The sequence below is a fragment of the Alosa sapidissima genome, chromosome 18, assembly GCF_018492685.1.
Source record: "Alosa sapidissima isolate fAloSap1 chromosome 18, fAloSap1.pri, whole genome shotgun sequence".
Taxonomy (NCBI): domain Eukaryota; kingdom Metazoa; phylum Chordata; class Actinopteri; order Clupeiformes; family Clupeidae; genus Alosa; species Alosa sapidissima.
Window position 1 is genome coordinate 18,681,758 of NC_055974.1, and position 20,683 is coordinate 18,702,440.

Below are 20,683 nucleotides of genomic sequence, written 5' to 3' on the forward strand. Positions count from 1 at the left end.
GGAGACATGTAAACTTCTTGTCAAGATCTCTTTCATACTGGTGAAAATAACATTCCCTACCACCCCCAACACCCCCCCCCCCCCCCCCTAAAAAAAAAAATCTCAAACACACACACACACACATAAATTTAGTTTCTCACACACACCACGATGAAACTACTTGTAGAACATATTAAACAATTTAAAGTGTCTATCCGTCATGTCCACTTGAGACGGTTCTGAAAACTGTGGGAGATACCAGGTAGAACTCTCAATCTGCATTCTTATTGGCCACCTAGAACTCTCAATCTGCATTCTTATTGGCCACCTAGAACTCTCAATCTGCATTCTTATTGGCCACCTAGAACTCTCAATCTGCATTCTTATTGGCCACCGTGTTGCCGTTCTGCATGGTCCCATTGTGATTGCCATCCTTCCCATTGGCCATGTGGTGTGATGATGCTTCATGCTCCGCCCCCTCAGGTCGTATATACACAGTAACCAGCTCCTGATAGGTCGTATCTGTAGTCAGTAGATTCAGGAGCTCTTCTACAAAAGAAGGAGCATTACAAACAACTGAATAAACTATTTGTCATACTTTAAAATACCAAACAGTTAACTGGCAGTGCGGCACACCAGGGACCTTCTTCCCATCTCACACTTTTTGACCTGTGCCAAGCCTAATGTTGAAATACAATTTATGAGAGAGATAGAGATAGAGATAGAGAGAGAGAGAGAGAGAGAGATACTTTATTCATCCTGAGGGAGATTTTAGACATGGGCTTTATGGGAAGAAGAGTTATTTGTGCCCTTTGATTATAATAAATATTGATGAATTAATAAATAAATATTAGGGTGATGATACATGTAGGAACTTTGCTCCATGGAGAAATGTTGCCAGGCAACCACAGGACCAGTCCCATGTGTTCTGATAGTATAGTCAAATTTGCCTACTGATGATTTGAGTTCTCTAGAAAAGCAATTGTTTGCCAACATCAATGAAAACACACCATAACAAGAGCACTCAGGAACATTGGCCTGCAACGTTGTTAAAAAAGTTGCTTTGTGTATCATCTTTTGTGCTGTGGTTGTGCTGCTTTCTGTTGTGCTGATACTCACCTTTGTTAGCAGGCCCCCTGCTGGTCAGCTCAGAGTAGATATTTGCAGTGTTGAACTGAGGGGCACCCACCAGCGCCCCCATCAGGCCTGCCAGCTCCTCTGCAGTCAGGACACCATCACCATCACAGTCATACAGCTGTGATGCACACACAAACAACAGTCCACAAGGTGTCAATACTTTCTGTTATGACTCAAAGGAACACACACACACACACACACACACACACACACACACACACATCCCAACTTGAGCAAATATATTTATGTTGGGCGTGTACTATCTCTTCTCTTTCATTATTTCACACACACACACGTTCTTAAAAGATGCCTTCACTCCAAAGTCATGTCTTACGAGACACCGACCTATAAAGGCAGCAAGGCGATGCCTTTGGTTTGGAACAGACCCACACACGCACACACACACAATTCTGTGCTCACCTTGAAGGCCTTGTCCAGGAGATCCTCAAGGCTACAGAGACCAGAGACAGTCGAGATACTCAAACAGATCAGTCTGAGGTCCACAGAGTCATCCTGCAGGAACACAACACAAATGGGTTCTACATCTCACCTACAAAATACAACACAGATGGGTTCTACATCTCACCTACACAACACAGATGGGTTCTACATCTCACCTACACAACACAGATAGGTTCTACATCTCACCTACAACACTCATTCAACAAGAGGTAAATGTGGAAGATTCCATTGACAAAAAAGGAAAGAATATGCACGAAAAAAGCCACGACCCATTTAGCTAACTAAACATGATCGCAATTCATATAAATAATAGATAACTAATGGCATACCATTCATATCTTGTAGGAAAGTCTAAGACACATAAAGACACAAGCAACCATATGTCTAGACATACAAATGCAGAGTGTACATTTGTGTACACAGATGCATGGGTTTGTCATGTATACATTGAATGTGACTTGCACCAATTAAGAGTAATGGCTATAGAATGCTTGTAAGCCTACATGTTGTTTCACAGATACTCCCCACTAGTCATATTTGAAATATCACAAAATAGGTCTACTCTTGCCCCAGTCTGTAATCTGCCAATTTCTTTTAAACGGCAAAACAAAGAATCCCTTTCTTATGAGAGCAACAACACGAGTGTAAGGAAGCGCAGCTTATGACCAACGTGACTAATCGCTGCGCACATCCCAGCTGCACTCATTAAACTCTCTTAAAGTAAACAAAAAAAAAAAACAACACAACAAAAGCACTTGGAGCCCCGTAGACACACTGGCACCCATGACCTGGCACCACTCACTATAATGACGGCACTGATGGCACAAGCCATTCAGAGAGCCACACTGTATTAATGCGATAGCTCTGTATGCTTTGCCTCACCCTGAGATAAGGTTGCCATTTGCCCTCACTCACACACATACACACACACACACACACACACACACACACTTGCAGAAACATTAAACAGACACACATTCAAGCATACAACAACACATTGTTCAGACATTACATGCACATATGCCATCGGGCTCGCGCACACACACACACACACACACAGACAGACAGACAGACAGAGACACAGACACACAGACACACACACACACACATTACCTTCTTGGAGAAAAGAGAGCATATTTTTGCTGCCGTTTCTCTCTCAGAGAGCTCCAGCCACTGCTGCAGCTGGTCAATAGAGACAGTCTTCTCCTGACCTGACTGACAGCAGTCAGTCATTCTGCTCAACGCGGTTTGCACTTGAGATGTGCTGAGGCTTAGATGGAGAGAGAGAGAGAGAGAAAGAGAGAAAGAGAGAGAGAGAGAGAGAGAGAGAGAGAGAGGAGGGAAGGGGGAATAGGGAAAACAAAATATTTTTGGTCAGTTCAGTGGAAAAGAAGAAAGCAAACACACAAGGTGTGGTATACAACTTAAGAGTAGAACATTATCAGACAAATGTTGTGGTTTTGTGATATCCCCATGATTGAAACACCATCAGTGACAAGAGTCGGGTCCTCAAATATTTGATCACATAGAACTAGTTTCAAATATTTGATAACATAGAACTAGTAACAAAACCAGGGGTTTTAAATCTGGTTTAATCTGGTTTTGCAACTTTTATTAGTCATGGACACCCGCCCAGAGACAACATATCCCTGGATACAAACACACACACGCATGCACACAAACAGTATTCAGATACACACATACACACTCTCTCCATCTTACCCAGCATGGTGCAGCAGCTTCAGGGTCTCCCTGGCAGGTGATTCGAGAGGCAGTGAGAGCCCACCCACATGCTTCACAGGAAAACGGCCCTCCATCACATAATCAGTGGCAGGCACACCCAGAGCCCTACACACACACACACACACACACACACACAGAGACACACGGATACTTTAGATGCTGCAGCTTTAATAAATACTGCTTTTTAGCTCCTCTTATAAACAAACACACTCTCTCCTGTATCATTAATGACAACTATAACAGTATTGAAGAAGACATCAATTTCAAAAGTGACTCACTTGGCCATGAGCTTTTGCACGTTGTCAGCATACAAGTTGGGATCCTCCTTCTCTTCCTGTGACGGAGTGTAGACAGGCAGGAACTGTAGCCAATAGAAGGAGAGAGAAAGAGAAATGGGGTTGAGGTTTTATTGGTGATATAATGCCAAAAAGAGGAAATCTGATTGGCTGGAAATAAAAATGAAAGATGTGGGCCTCACCATCAGCAGTCTCAATTTCAAAATAAATTGGATCAAACTAAATTTCAAAAAAGTCAAAGGAGTTGAAGCCTGTCTAAGCAATTTCCTATAAAAATCTAGACAGCCAATTTACCTCAAAAGGAAATGGAAAACTGTCAACAAGATGCTCCTATATTTGTTTATCTGCCTTTTCCTACATATCTCCAGACCACATTATCAAATGTATTCATTTACACAGACACAGAAATGGACAGTGCTGCACATTCTTGAAATATTTAAACTGGGATACACACTGCTATGAGCTGTTACCTATACTATACCTCAATGGTCATGTTGGTATAGAACTGAGATGTGGTGTGCCACAAGGACTGAAGCCTATGAAAATATACAAAACAAACAAAAAAAACATTTAGTATGTCATTTTAAAAACATTCAATTATTAATACCTAAAGTCATTTGTTGCATTTACTCAATGTGTTAAAAACAATCCACATCCAAAAAGTGATACTCATTTATTGCACTTAATGATTTAGGAACAGCTGACAAAGGTTTGGAATAAGTGGAGTATAAACATTAAGACACATATGGCAACACAAGTACAGAGACAGATGCAACTTCATTTAAAGGTCTCATTGTTCTATGATACTTAATCACGAAACAATCTGTCATGTTAAACTGTGCAAAAATGTACACACGAATATAGAATTATCATTACTGTTAAAATAACACCACCCACCATGAGGTTCCCTTCCAAGTCCAACGCATTGTGTCCTACAAGAGATCAAGATTTTGTCTTGTCAAACGTTGGTGTCAAAAACATTATGATCATTATCTTTCACTATATAAACAATAGTGATTGCTCAACCCATTTTCCAACTGCTACAGCAGGCACAGCAAACATTTTGTTTACCTTCAGGGTGTGTGTGCGTGCGTGTGTGTGTGTGTGTGTGTGTGTGTGTGCGTGTGTGTGTACGTGTTTGTATGTCTTGCTTTATTTCCCTGCCATCTGATTATTACGAATATAGCCAGGCATGTGTGTTTGCGTGTGACCGTGTGTATGTGTGTGTTTGTCCTATAGTAATAAAACACTGTGATTAATAGTGTGTCATGGGAAGTACTCACCAACTTGTTTGGGTAATGCAGAAGCACAGGCTGAACAGGCACTCCCGCTAAGAATGCTCCTGAAGATTAAAGGAAAAAAACAGAATATAAACGTGATACTTCACCTTCAATCCCTCCCTACACTCTCACACAGTCCTTTTGTCTCTCCCTCTGATCATCCTGTGCTCTTAAGATACTCTTTACAAAAAGAAAGATTTGTAAACAAACACACACACACACACACACACACACACACACACACATATGTTGATAGTCATGTATTGTGTGTGTGTGTGTACTGTATGTATTTACAAATATTTGTAAACATAAATATACATTCATATACATATATATATATTCATGTGGATCATTCATGCTTATACAGTACAGTACATTCATGTGGATCCTTGTTTTAGTATATTTACTGTCTTTTACTGTTAATTTTAGTCATGTGGATTTGTTTTTGTATGATCCTGTTTATGTTGTTGTGTTTGGTGTCATAAGCTACTGGGACCTTGAATATCCCCTTGGGGATCAAGTAAGTAAGTAAGTATGTATGTATGTATGTATGTATGTATGTATGTATGTATCTATCTATCTATCTATCTATCTATCTATCTATCTATCTATCTATCTCTATATATTTATATGCTAAAAACTGTAAACATAGATATATAATGTATATATTTGATCCTTTCCCCTTAACACTTCCACCCTCTCCCTGTCCCCGTGTTTGTCCTCTGGCATTCATTTCCATATTATCTCCGCTTCCCTATTCCTTTTATGGCGCTGGCAGGGGCCTGCTCTGAGCTGGGTGGGACTTGGAGATGGGAGGTGCTGCTATGTGTTTAGCTGTTGCTTACCAGGCTTGAACTTGATGAGCGCTCGGCCATTCGTGGTGGTCCCCTCTGGAAACATGAGCATCTGCCAAAGAAAGAAAGAAAGAAAGAAAGTGTATACACACATGCAGGGAAAGGGGGGGGGGGGGGGTGAGATAGAATCAGTTACTTTGCTGGATGTTTACATAATTAATATGCTCATGAACTTGGCCAACTGCTTGACTGCTTGGCCACCAGACTAAAAATCTGATTTAGCTTAAAAAAAAAGACTCTACCTGAGGCCAGTAGCCTTTGGATGTCAGCCTCTCGGTTATTTGGCTGACACACTTCTTCCTTGACTCCGGGTCCTTGCGGTTGACCAGTACAGCCTGGTTAAACTCCAGCAGAGCTGAGAGAGAGAGAGAAAGAGAGAGAGAAGGATGGAGAGAGAAGAGAATAGGGTCACCTTAAGTGTGAATCTGTCTAAACCTTGAGCAGGGCATTGGAAGTATTTAGCCCATATGGATTTAATACAGAACAGCTGAACATGTTTCTCTCCTTTTTTTGGCAAACTGTCAACAAATTGTCATCCAAATTGGGCTCCAGTGATCAGCATCAGCCTAAACATGATTCTGAACCATGTGGAAGGTTCCACATTATGGCAAATGGTCATCTAAATAGGTAACAGGTCATCTTTAATCAGAAGCCAAAACACATGAGTCAGAAAGTACACAAGACCTGCCTGCTCAACAATATACTACAGTCAAGATTAAGTTCTGCAGGAGTTTTATCCTTGTTGATGCTATGACAGTCCATTGCACAAGTAAGGGTAACTGTGCAAGGTGATAGTGGAGAACACTGTGTGACCAGATCATCCAGACCAGATCTTGCATGCTCCCCTGAGCCTCACCTCCAATCACGGGCAGGCTGCTGTTCTCCGAGCGGGACACCACGGTGGCAAGGTCTGTGAGGCAGAGCACCAGCATGTCCAGGAAACCGCTGTGTGGTGCCACTGCCAGCACGGGTGCCTCGGCCACCCCGGCCCGCCGACCTTTGACCTTCACCCACAAGAAGCCCACGGCGAAGAAGACGCCACGGCTCAGCAGCCTGACGATTTCGTGGACGAGCCAGCGGCGCCAGCCTCGAACAGGCTTCTGGCGATCTTCACTGCACAGGCCCGCCAGACGCAGCCTCGCGACAGGCCACATGAGGAGGAAGCAGAGGGTGGCCAGTGTCACACGGATGGGGAACAGCACTGTGCCCAACACGACCCCCTGTAAGGCGCAATCACAGGTTATAAGAAAACGTTATCAACCCTTTAAGCTAATGTGGTTTCATAAGCACTTTAGTGCACAAAGGGAAATAGACAACAAAAATGTAAAGATTAATATTGTTAAGCAATATGGAAACACATACAAAGACTCCACAATCGATTTAGCATTTTTTCACGTCCTAATTCTTAATTATTGGCAGAGCATTAGTAGAAAGTTAAAGGTCAGGTAGAGTACAGGTTTGCAACCCCCTTAGTGGATAAGTATAATTTAAGGGGTACACAGTTTTACAGATAATAGCACCACATCCATGAAGAAAAAAGTGAACAACACAACCACACTAAACAGACATCCTATTTGTGATAATACAAGTAGTGCAAACAATTTTGTTCTTCATCTTAGGCCTGACTGGCAGGGAGTTTGTGGGTAACCTAACCTATTTATTTTCTATAACTTTTCGATATAAAACTCCTCTATGTTTGTAAGAAAAAAATATAGGCCTACAGTAGGCCTACGTTCCAGAAAGTATCATCCTTTTATAAAAAGGTGTACAAGCGTACAAAGCCAAATAGGATTGCATAGCCCAGTTTCCGTTGTTTTGTTTACTATGTGTCAACACCAAATATTTCTGACTTTATTATGTGTAGGCCTAGTATTGTAGATTATTCATTTAAACGTGTAGCCTAATGTTGATTTTATACGAATATTAGCCCAAGATGAACTTACCCGGATCCTCTGTGCGGTGGTAAGTTTAACCTCATGAACAAACGGGTGGGGATACTCCTGCGTCCTATTACGCCGCTCCATAGCGACAATTTTAGTAGCCTAACCTAAATTCACTCAAAAGACAATCTCAAGGGCCAAAAGTAGAATAAAATGTAAGTAATATAAGTTCCTTTTACCAAATTATCTTATATTTGAAATGCCGTGGCAGTATTAGCGACGTGTTCCTACGATACGTTTAAAAGCCCAGATTGAAAAAGACGCTCAGCGCTGAGATGCAAAAAAAAATCACTAAATAAAACGAGTTGTTCTACTTTAAAAATACTGTCTAATCAACAATCCAAAGGCTTGTTGTCCAGGGTTACGGAATCTTCTGTTAAAGGCTACATGAGAGCTCTAGTCCTTTCTTCCACATGGTCTGTAAGACAATACAGTGACTTCTCGAGCGCCCAAGTTCTCGTCATTTTCAAAATACCTGACCCGCCCCCCATCCAAACATAGAGCCAGTCCAACATACAAGTTTAACTGGTTGTAGCCTATCGAACGATTGAAACCCATCTGATGCTTACATTAATTTGTAAGTCACTGCATTTGACGTATTTGCACCACGATTCACAGGGAAATTGCATAATAGCCTAGTTCTGCTTGCACTGGACTATACGGTGGTTGCATATAGTCTATGCCAGAGTTTTCCTAGCTTGAGGTTGGGCAGAGGCACGAACCGAAACAAACCTTTGGATGAGACAAAGTATGAATGCTCTGGTTTATTCACCCATGTTTCAGCTCAGTGTACGCAAAATGTTAGCTCTTTTAGTTTACCAATCCAATGCAGGATTCAATCTCTGTCTACCAAGGTTATAATCATGGGCTAATATTTGAGGGCCCCCCCCCATATGCAAAAAGTGAGCGTGCCGAATGGGGTGGGATATGTTAGAAAATAAGTAGAAGGAAAGTAACTTAGGAAAAGGAAAGTAACTCCTCAGTCTTTCTGTCATGTGGGAACAAACGCTGCTAAATAGCCTAACCTTGCTAACCTAAATACCCCAACATACTTACAGCACACTGCCCCCCCCCAATACACAGCACATTGTCTCATGAGGAAGCTTCCCCAACACACATATTGCACACTGCCCTCTCCCCACATACACAGCACACTATCCCATCTCCCCTGTCATCCCCCCAACACACACACCAAGACCCCTGGCAGTTGGGTTAGCCCCTTGAGCCATGGATCTGCCCAAGGTTTCTTCCTTGGTAAGGGAGTTTTTCCTTGCCCCTGTTGCTCTTGGGTGCTCCTTGTTGGTGCCCCCCACCCAATCCCAATCCTCCCCCACCTTTTTTATGCAGCCCTTGCCACTTAATCCCCCCCCCCCATTAATGCACAAATAGGCTGACACCAGACATAATTTCACTGCATTTCTTACTTCCAGTAACTATATGCATGTGACAATAAACTTCCTTGTATCCTTGTATCCTTGTAACCATAACCATTTAGCCCGCGAGGGATAGCGAGACTGGCATCACATGCACTCTGAATACTCTGAATAAGTGACCAATTACAACATTCCAAATGTAAAGGTTTCAAAATACCAGAGTGTGCTTGTAGCTTGTGGAGTGGTAGTTTGGCCTAGGCCATGCAGGGTTTCTCAAACTTTTCCAAAAATTCTGACCCCATCTAAATTGTAAAAATGTGCCATTTGTGTTCACTGAAGTTATGGCCAGGATCAGTATTAAGGCAGGTGCTTGATCTTTTCTCAACTTTGGATTTTGCAGTAGGCTACTTGAAAATGTGGACTGACTCAAACATTTCTCCACGTTCATCAGTTGGTTAGCTGGCAAATAACCCAAGTTAAGCAGCAGTTGGTATAGTATAGCTATACTCAGGTATAGTTCATGACCTGAGTGAAGTGATTCAAGTTGTGTTAAATACTAATGTGGGTGGGAGCAAACAGACATACTTTACTTGTTTCATTGGTGAAAAGAGTCATTCATCATCTGTAGATATGAATTTCTAAAATGATAAACCACCACTTATTATAACAAATTATTTTGTGGACCCCACTTTAGGAGCTACTGGCCTAGGCTATGAGCTTGACGTTCAATCTAATGTTTCTCCATAATGAAAGCTTTTTGTGATTGATAATTATTTGGGTCATTCCACCTCAATTCAACCAGGGCCCACACACTAGGTCTCAAAAAATTCTGAAAAAATCACCAGGAGTACCTATGTTACCCAGGAGACACACTGTGGGGGCAGCTGTGGCCTACTGGTTAGCGCTTCGGACTTGTAACCGGAGGGTTGCCGGTTCGAACCCCGACCAGTAGGCACGGCTGAAGTGCCCTTGAGCAAGGCACCTAACCCCTCACTGCTCCCCGAGCGCCGCTGTTGTTGCAGGCAGCTCACTGCGCCGGGATTAGTGTATGCTTCACCTCACTGTGTGTTCACTGTGTGCTGAGTGTGTTTCACTAATTCACGGATTGGGATAAATGCAGAGACCAAATTTCCCTCACGAGATCAAAAGAGTATATATACTTATACTGTAAAATTACTTTTATGTAAGATCAATACTTTCCAAGTTACAGCTAGTTTTTGATGTAAAGTGTAAATAAATAACCAAAGGCATATTTTGCTCTGACATGATCACCTGAGAGTACCTGAGCAGGGGTGGGGATATCCTTTTCAATTGATTCAGTGATTTCCGTGGCACCTGTGGTTACTTTATATAGAACATATTGATCTCAGTGGTGCATTTTGCCCATGTTCAGGGTGGAAAATAAGAGATAAACATTCGCATAAGACGAGTCAAATTGGTGTTTTCAAAAAAGAAGGGATCATGGAGAATAAAGAAAAAAATATTTTAAAAAATCTTCGTACATTCCCACAAGGTGTTAGGGTGCTCTGAAGATGATATCCAAAATGATTTGTCAGACTTGTGAGGTCTGTTCAGACCCTGAAGGAATTTCTTTTCTGTTCATTGCTTTTTGTGAGAGTGTTTCTACTTATCTCAATAAAGAAAATAAATGAAGAGCCTATATGTTAAGTACAAATATGTCTTCTGAAGGCCTAAACAGAATCCATCCAAAAAAATGTTGATCAACTTTGAGGAACAGCTATGATCATGCAGGATCATCCAGACCAAACATGCTATGGTCTTGTGAACTTTGACAAAAAAGTTGTCGGAAAACTGTCTGTAACTTGGAAAGTATTGATCTTACATAAAATTAATTTCACAGTGTGTCTCCTGTGTAACATAGGTACTCCTGGTATTTTTTTTCTGAATTATTTGAGACCCTGTGGGCCTTGGGTGAATTTACATGGAATGACCCATTTGTAATTGTAGGCTATTGAAATTGTATGTCATTGTATGTTTGTATGTTATTTCTAAACTTGCTCAGCCCATGCCTAGTCAGCCCTGATATTCAGTCACCATAAGAAATGCAGGAGTCATACCTTCATAAACTATTCAGGGGCTTTAGTTACATTATTGTGCCTTACACAGTTCTTACTCCCCTTGCCATCAGCCATAGACTCAATCCAGCCAGTCAGTAATACAAATAAACAACTCCCTATCATTATTGTCCAAAATGTTTACATAACTTTGCATAACTTGTTTCCCCAGCCTCAGTTCAACAGATCAGATGTTATTATTGTCACATTCTTGATCCATTGCCAGAACTTGCCTATATTCTTAAGCTATGTGGCAGTCCTGCAAAAGGGTTTAGTTTGGGAATCTAGTCTAGATGAGATAGGAGAATGCCAGTATGTAGCCAAGCACCATTTGAGTTCAGATGTGAAGCCTGATACAATCACAACACTGAGATCTGTTTTACTGTAAAGACTTCACACATGCACATGCTTTGCTCTGCAGGTTTTGTCTGGAAATTTTGATTAATGGTATCAATTACATAATATTTCCTTAATTGAGTAGATAATGCATAATTGCAGTGAAATATATTTGTAGGCAAATACCTGAAACTCAGATTTTCCTGAAGTATTTGCTTGTCTGTTTTCTGAATTCAGCCATGCAGTAAACTTGAACTGCATGGTTTCTGTCTGGCAATGAGCACCCAAAATCATTATACATTCATTCACACACGCACACGCACACACACACACACACACACACACACACACAGTCACACTCACACACACACACACACACGCTTTGTAAGCTGTGGCTGACTTATTGTTTTGCTCATATTGTTTATGCATTTTCATTTGCTGAGTATTTTGGTTTCACCAGGCCATACATCATTGTGTGGCCATGTGCGATGCCATCTGCTCTAGCTGCTGGAGTGTGCAGGGAGAAAGTTTGTTTCTTGCTATATCACAAGATTGCAGGTGAGTTCTTGTAAATTTGCCTCCAAAGCACCTTGCAAATGTGGTTTCTAATGAGTTACGATCTCTCTCTTATCCATCCACCCACCCACCTACCCAACACACCCACCTACCCAACACACACACACAACACACACACACACCGAAGCACAAATAGAGCTTGCAGAGTGAGCACAGGTACTAAATGCCGTCATTCCTACAAGGAAACAAAAGCAGAGATAACCTTCTCATGTCCTCTTTCCACTCAAACCTTGAACAAACACAAACTCCTCCTTAGGCTAAACAGTCACCACTGGTTCTGTTGCGTTGGGCACACCTTTCATATCTGGTTCTAAAAGGGGTAAAGGTGAATGAGACTTAGGGACTGTTCGTTATTTATTTAAGGGGCTACTCAAAGGAGCTAGTCAAAAAAGATGTGACCCTCCCTTGCCAGCAAGATTTTTTTCTATGACCCTCCAAAGTGATTAAGAAAAAACGCATGACCCTCCCCAACAAATTATTGATGCCTTCTGTACTGGGTCAATTTGGGAGCTTGCATGCTACCACTCCTTCCTTGAAATGCATTAAAAAGGCTGTCGTTTGCACAATTTCACAAATAATCACCGGGACCGAAACATACCTGTCAACTTTTTCCGGGTTTATCACGTAGGCTATTTTAACTTTTTTCCCCGTCTTAGGAGGAGCTGCAGGGCCATTGCAAGGGGGTGCGAAGCCCTGTTCGAACTTGACAGGTGCAGGGGCGGAGCCAGAGGGGTGGCTCCGGGTAGCACAGGGCACCCTTGAGATTCGATTGGCCACCCCAGGTGCCACCCCCAAATCCTAGTGCCAGTGGTTCTCAAATGGGGGTACGCGTACCCCTGGGGGTACGTGAAGGCACTCCAGGGGGTACGTGAGATTTTAACCCTTAGAGCCCGATTGCCTGTTACATCGCTCAGCAACTGTTCATCGCAGTGAGATGAAACCTTTACTGCGTGACAGAGCAGAAGTGCGGCTTTCCAACGAGACAACACACTTGTCTGTACGTTAAAGTATGAAAATAAAAAAAAATCATGAAATTAAATCAAATTGCACCATATTTACAGTCTTTACTTCTCTGTGTTCACCTGCGCACACATTACTCTCGTTTGAATTACTCGCAAACCCGTGAACGCATAGATATGGCAAGCATGTCAGATGAAAGAGGAGACACAGAGCTATCATTTGATACCAAGTACATCCTTCTGGGTCATAAAACAGATGAAGTGACAAGCAAAATAATAACTTCATATAGCTCGACTTATCTCACGTTTTTGTCTGTTTTTGTAGCAAAGCATGTTTATAATCCAACGCTATTGTGTGTTTCTCTATGGCAAAGAATGTTCATAATCCGGTTTTGAGATCCCTACCAAATTCCTGCATGGCATCCAATTCAAGTCTTATATTGCATCCCAATTTGTTCGGCAAAGAAACACCTTTTTGCCTTTACTTTGTTCATGGCAATGCAGTAAAAAGTTGTAGAGAATCAGACACCAGACACACACAGACTATAACACGTAAACTCGGGTCATGTCAGGTCAGATCAGTTTGTGTCACAGATATGGAAGGCACACACCACATATGTCTGTAAATTGCTCAGCCCCAGATAATTCCTCCACCATGGCAATGATATTGCCAAATTAAGGACAGTCTGCCCTACACACACATGAAATGCATGTAGAGCTATGAGCTTGCTGTGGTGAGATACATGTCAAAATATAAGAATTTTTATAATACGCTTTTTATATTTACATTTTTTAAAAATCAAAATATCAATCAATGCTAGTACTAATACATTAAATGATGGCAAATCTGAATAGCCTAGACTCTGCTGAAAAAACAATATAATATGTGTGTGTGTCACTTACAATGACCAGAATAAATCCTTAGGTTTATAGGTAGTGAAAATGCCTAAAAACAGCTTAGGGTTAAAATATGCATAGATTTAAAAAGTAGAATCCATGCAAAAATACTTTAAAAACAATTATTTAATAAATATTTCAGGAAAATATAAGTTCATAAAATTAATTTTATATTTCAGTAGGCTATTCAATTTCATTATCCTAAAAACCCAGAGTCCCCCCCATACCAGGATGGTTCGACCCAACCTGTCACATGCCATCCGCCATCACCTGTCAATCGATGGAGGCGGGACTTATTCCGGAGAGGTCTATAGCATGGAGGTATTATATATAACTGGAGAGAGTGACTAAGTCCCGCCCCCATTCATTTCAATGGCCCATGCTAGGCTAGCTACTTCAGCCAAAAAAGTTTGAAATTGACCGCAGCCATCTTTATGAAAATGGCGTTTCATGGGTGTTCGTTTCCGGCACCAGCTAGAATTAGCCTATTAGATTTCACGTTACAGACAGAGACAACGTCAGGTACAACGGTATGTCGTTGATGAGGATTGGACATTCCCTCAGAGGAAGAGAATTTGTTCAGGAACGCGCTTCACTTCACCTCGTTATAAGCGCAAATTTATTTCATTGGATAACATTTTGGGAATGGTGGTAGAAGTTTGCCTTGTCTCTGAAGTCCTAGGTTATTTAATGTGATATATTTATATGTGATAATAAACAATGTGAATCAATATTGAGTCACTTTAGGCTACACACATAATGATGCTATATTTGGACAGGTTGTAGGCCTATTACGAAATAGGCTATCTAACGAAAATGGCTATAATTAAGTAGACATGGGATGTAAGAAACTTGTGGATAACTGGGATTTTTGCTGCACCCAGTGTGAATTTGCAGCTTGTTAAACCTAGGCTTCATTTGCAGGCAGACGAAATGCCAGCGCAAATTAAACTTACCGATAAGCGCACATCCCTCGGGTATTGTGGTTCGAGCAGGCATTTCAAGAGTCTGCAACTGTAGTTGATATTTGGCTTTTGCCTCGACTGGAAGCCTGGCCATTTAAATCAAATGCATAGCCTAATCATGTGAATGTTGCAAGAAAGCAAACTAAATAAGTCATTGACATTTGTTTCGTTTTTAATTACTTGAGGAGATAGGTTACATGATCCAGACGTTGCGTTGTCATGGACTACAGGTATGAATACAATCTACGTTTTAAAATAGTTTTCATACACAACGCAATGAGTAGGCTAATAGGCCTAATTGGATATAGGTCATTGCTATGTATCTGCTAAAATGTATGGTCATAATCAGTTACCTTGTCAACCCACACATAAGGGAAATAATATCCTGATATGACAACATTTACTTTTTCTTTTATTTACCACAAAGTCCGGTATAATACAGCCTAACCATGTAGGCATTAAGACAAGTATCAGTAATCCAAGTAGTTAGTTGTTTATTTGTCGTCTTACAGAAATGCAAACCAACGTGGACGCGCGAGGACGCTCGTGCCCAACACTAAACTCGTGCATGAGCTGTCATCTACCAATCAGCATGTAAAAACTGGTGCCGGAAGTTGCAACCATGTAACGCCATGTTTTCAAAGATGACGGCGGCCAAATGCTATGCTAAGTGGCTGAAGCTAACCCTTCAAATCCTGACCCCCTGGTCTATAGGCCAGCTTGCAGGTAGCCTACAACGTCTTTTTCAATTCATAGAAGGACGAGCCCACTATCTACTGTGACATGGAGGTGCGCAAATAGTTTTTAATAGCCAAATCAACTTCGAAAAGCTTCGTTCACCCGATGCCAGTCACTGATCGCAATTTCAAAGATCGGGAAGGTTTGTTCAATCTTGTTAAGTTTTAAATGCAGTAGCCTATCTGTCCCCTTTGGAATTATATCTCGAGCCTATTAGGCTATGACGTTATGTCCTGGGATTCGGACCTGCCGGGTTGTTAATGAGGAGCAATATGGCAGAGAAATTTGATGATCATCATTGTTTCGGAACGTTAAGCTTTAGGCTACAATAGGCGGTAATAAAGAATAAATGCTTAATGCCATCTTTGGCCAGGTGCGAGGGCCATCAGACACGAGGCCCACATTTTGCTGTTTTCATGAATACAAAAGTTGGGTGCCTACCTCCTAGAATAAAAAAAGTTGGGTGACCCTCCCCTCAACAAAGTATAAAAAGACATGACCCTCCCCTATTTTCCTCCGTTGGTCCATTCCATAAATACCCAACGGTCCCTTACAGACAATAGCAAAACTGGTGCATTCAGTAGATAGGCCTAGATACTCACTGACATGACAAAGAAACAGAGAGACTGACCAAAATACTAGGCAATTTACAGTATGATTATAGATGTCTCATGTACGTGACACAACGCTCTTGAGTGGAGGAGATGTAGGAGACGCTAGAAAGACCACTGGGCACTTAGTGGTTGAGGAGACGGAACAGGACAAGATTCAGGTTTGTTGTGGTTTGCAAACAGGTTGTTTAACCCTTAAAGGAGTATCGTCACACCGGTGTGACGGGAATGTTGGGAAATTAACATTCTAAAGAATATCTGGGTTCATTGAATTCAACATAGAATTTTAGAACCTTCAATTGTTGCGGAACTTAGAATGTTCAAAAACCTACACCTTTAAGGGTTAATCCGGATGAGCAGAGCAATCATCACTGCAGTGAACCAGTTTATCTTCAAAGACAGTCTCAGACAGACATACACATACAGAGAGAGAGAGAGAGATGAATTCTATCTGATCTAATGCTTTGAACTCAATAACTGTTTGAGTATCTAAATGTCTGCCAAATTTGCTGTAGTTGCAAAGAGTATTGATGGTGCTGAACCTTGACAGAGAGGTAGGCCTATTCATGAATTTTGAAGTGATGGATTGCCTTTTGAAAGCAATGCAAAATTATACACAGTTAAGCTCTACCAATGGGGTCAAGTCAAGTCAAGTCAAGTCAAGTTTATTTATATAGCACATTTCATACACAGAGGTCATTCAATGTGCTTTACATAAACAAAACCAAACAATAATAACAAATAAAAGCATAGAAGGGCAATATAGTCAAAGAATAGTTAAAAGGTGAAAGTGAAACAAGCGTGAAAATGTGGCCTCTGTTAGAAAAGTGACTTGGCAGTCTAACCCTTCACACAGGGCTCTCAGTATGCGCACATGCACACAAACACAGATAGGAAAATGTCTTATATGGCACTGACAGCGAGCTCATTATTTTCTGCAGCAACAAAGTCCCGTGTACAGGGACACTGACTTGTTGTTAGCGCTTGACTGATTTATTGCTAATTCCAGATAGTTAAGGACAAACAGAAGGAACCATGGAAGCAAAATCCAGCAGTTAGGCTACACTCCTAAAAAGGGTGAAAATGGTGTAAATACAAACTTCAGATCGACTATGAAATTCATAAAGGGATGCTCCGCACATATAACTCTGAAATATGCAAAGCAAGACAGTCTTTTTTTTCTAACATCATCAGTAGAAGTTCAAATAACATTTGTGTCCTATTTTCAACCGTCGGAAACGTCGGAAACGAATCCCCACAATTAGCGCCTGAACTTCTCTCAACTAATATATGAAATGAGTTTGAATCTTTTTTCAAATGTAAAATGTACAAAATCAGACTCAACTTATCAGCTCAATTACTAATTCAACATCCGGAACGTCCAGCTACAAATAGAGGGAAACTTAACTTGATGTCAGCGTTCAGCTTGATAGACTACGAAACACTTGAAAAAACGGTACAGAATCTCAACTCTTCCACATGTGGCTTAGACACTCTGCCTACCAATTTCTTAAAAACAGTTTTTCCCCTCATAGCGTACTAGGTCCTTCACATTGTAAATGTATCACTGCTGTCTAAGTCACTGAAAACAGCTATGAAAAAAGCCATTTCTCAAGAAGAATAACCTGGATGCCTACATGCTCCATGGGAGCCACAGGGAACTGTGCTCTCTCCAGTCCTGTTCACCCTGTACACATCTGACTTCTGCTTCAACACCGAGTCATGCCACACGCAGAAGTTTTCTGACGATACTGCAACTGTGGGGTGTATCAGGGACGAGCAAGAGGAGGAGTACAGGAGCCTGGTGGAGGACTTGCAATGGTGCAAACTCAATCACCTTCAACTCAACACTTCAAAGACCAAGGAGATGGTGGTGGATTTCCGCAGGTCTAAGCCCGCTCTGCTACCAGTCTCCATTGATGGGATCAATGTGGAGGTGGTAAGCACCTACGTATCTGGTAAGTATCTGGGTCTCCACCTGGACAATAAACTGGACTGGTCAGCCAACATTGACGCACTCTACAAGAAAGGGCAGAGCAGGCTGTACTTCCTGAGGAGGCTGCGGTCCTTCAATGTGTGCAGCAAGCTCCTCAGGATGTTCTACCAGTATGTTGTGGCCAGCGTCCTCTTCTATGCAGTGGTATGCTGGGGAGGAAGCACAAAGAAGAAGGATGCTGGGCGACTTGACAGGCTGGTAAGGAAGGCTGGCTCTGTAGTGGGAGCTGAACTGGAGTGCATCACTTCAATATCTGACAAAAGGACCCTGAACAAACTGATCAACATCTTGGACAATGAATGCCATCCACTCTACAGCACTATTGTTAAGCAAAAGAGCTTGATCAGCTGGAGACTTCGCTCACTGCCATGCACAACTGAAAGGCTCAGGAAGTCATTTGTCCCCAGGGCCATTGAACTGTTTAATGCTTCACTAAAGGGAAGAGGAGAGATAGACTTCTCTGCTTAGTCTGTCTGCCTCTCCACCCTCTTCATGTTTGAGTACTGACTGCCCACTACTGCTTTACTACTGTTTTACTACTGTTTTACTAATGTCCACAGCCTAATGTTTACTGTTTTCCTGCTACACTGTTTTTCATGCTATATTAGCACACATGATCAGTGGCTTCTGCTACAATACTGAATGGCTGTAACCCTATTACCTCAACCTGTTCTTGCACTGACATAGTTTTTTTATAGTTTTTATATTACCTTGTCTACATTATACTTTACTCTCCTATTTGTCCATATTATTTATGCTGGTCTCTAGACCTTATTATTGCACTGTTGGACTAATGTTGGACTACTTTTTGCACCTTCACCATGACACTCACTCTCTTGAGCACCTTACCATGCACACATAACTAAAGGACTACTGTTGGACTACTTTTACACCTTCACCATTCACACAGAACTACAGGCCCTGTCACTACAAGCGTCTCATGCTTGATCACCCTCAAGCACACTGGATTTTTTACATTTAATTTATATAGTATATTTAGTATTTAGTTTTGTTAGTTTTCCTTATCTCCTACTCTATTCTCTCTATTTTACAGTGGAGTTTGGTTATATGTTTATACTTATACTTATATTTACCATTTCTGCTGTAAGTGCATGTTGTGTGTGATGTCTGTATGCTACTGAGACCCCCTGAATTTCCCCTTGGGGATCAATAAAGTATCTATCTCTCTATCTATCTATCTATCTATCTATCATCTATCTATCTGCTAAATAATTACAGGTCCATACCTTTTATTGGCAAATGGGTATTTTGATTACTTTCAGTTTGGTCTTCCGGCAAATCACAACACTGAAACAGCTCTTATTAAGGTTTTCAATGATATTAACCTCAATACAGATTTAGGTAAAATATCAGTAGTGTTGCTGGACCTTAAGTGCAGCATTTGACACAATATTTTACTACACAGACTAGAACACTGGATTGGATTTACAGGCATAGTTATCAACTGGCTCAAATAATATCAAGAAAGGAGCTTCTTTGTTGCTATCTGCAACTGTACCTCAACACCAACGTCCTTGACCTGTGGTGTTCCCCAGGGGTCGATTTTGGGGCCACTATTATTCAACCTCTATATGCTCCCACTTGGACAAATCATCCAAAATAATTTGATTTCATATTATAGTTATGCAGATGACACACAAATTTACTTAGCTCTGTCACCAAATGACTATGGTCCCCTTGAATCTCTTTGTCAGTGTATTGAACAAATCAACACCTGGATGTCTCAAAATGTTCTTCAGCTGAACAAAGAATACACTGAAGTAGTTATATTTGGTAAAAAGGAGGAAAGACTTAGGGTTGTCACTCTCCTTGACACAAAAGGGTTGAAAGCAAAGGATATAACAATCTTGGTGTATTAATTGACAGTGATATAAATGTCAACAGCCACATGAATAACTAAAGCAGTGTTTTACCAAAAATATGTCCAAACATAGAGGGCTGATGTCAAAACATGATTTAATGATTTAGAAAAATTAATTCATGCATTTATCTTCAGCAGCGTTGATTACTGCAATGGGCTTTTCATACAGACATCAAACAGCTTCAGGTGATACAAAATGTAGCAGCTAGGGTTCTCACAAAAGCTAAAAGAACTGACCACATTACTCCAATTCTTAAGCCCTGCACTGGCTTCCAGTATTGACTTTAAAGCACTACTGCTTGTTTATAAATCAGTAAATGTAGCAGGACCTAAATACCTATTGACATGCGTCAGCAGTACACACCTTTTTGACTGCTCAGGTCTCAGGGGAAAAACCTGTTAGTAAAACCTGCTGGTAGAACGAAACATGGTGATTCAGCTTTGGAACTTCCAGATGACATCAAAAAGGCCCCAACTGTAGCCCGTTTTTGCTTTTGTTTATGTAAAGCACATTGAATGACATCTGTGTATGAAATGCACTCTATATAAATAAATTAGACTTGATATGTGTCTATGTAGGATCT

The 20,683-nt window shown here is 41.2% G+C and overlaps 1 protein-coding gene across 3 annotated transcripts; it reads right to left on the reverse strand.

Moving 5' to 3' along the window:
- Positions 1–80: 80 nt before the first annotated feature.
- On the reverse strand, positions 81–8,208 carry lpcat4 (lysophosphatidylcholine acyltransferase 4). Of its 3 annotated transcripts, none has more exons than XM_042069261.1 (14): positions 7,695–8,208; positions 6,608–6,971; positions 5,994–6,106; positions 5,743–5,803; positions 4,901–4,959; positions 4,515–4,549; positions 4,099–4,153; positions 3,600–3,682; positions 3,301–3,426; positions 2,692–2,848; positions 1,537–1,629; positions 1,099–1,234; positions 374–528; positions 81–340 (listed from the first exon to the last, which is right to left on the reverse strand). In XM_042069261.1, exons 1-14 carry the CDS (start codon positions 7,773–7,775, stop codon positions 317–319), a joined length of 1,542 nt encoding a protein of 513 aa, XP_041925195.1. In that variant the 5' UTR covers positions 7,776–8,208; the 3' UTR covers positions 81–316. The 3 variants fall into 3 exon arrangements, with proteins under 3 accessions (XP_041925195.1, XP_041925194.1, XP_041925193.1); XM_042069260.1 differs by having other exon boundaries at positions 81–274; positions 7,695–8,207; XM_042069259.1 differs by having other exon boundaries at positions 81–528; positions 7,695–8,207.
- Positions 8,209–20,683: the final 12,475 nt, after the last annotated feature.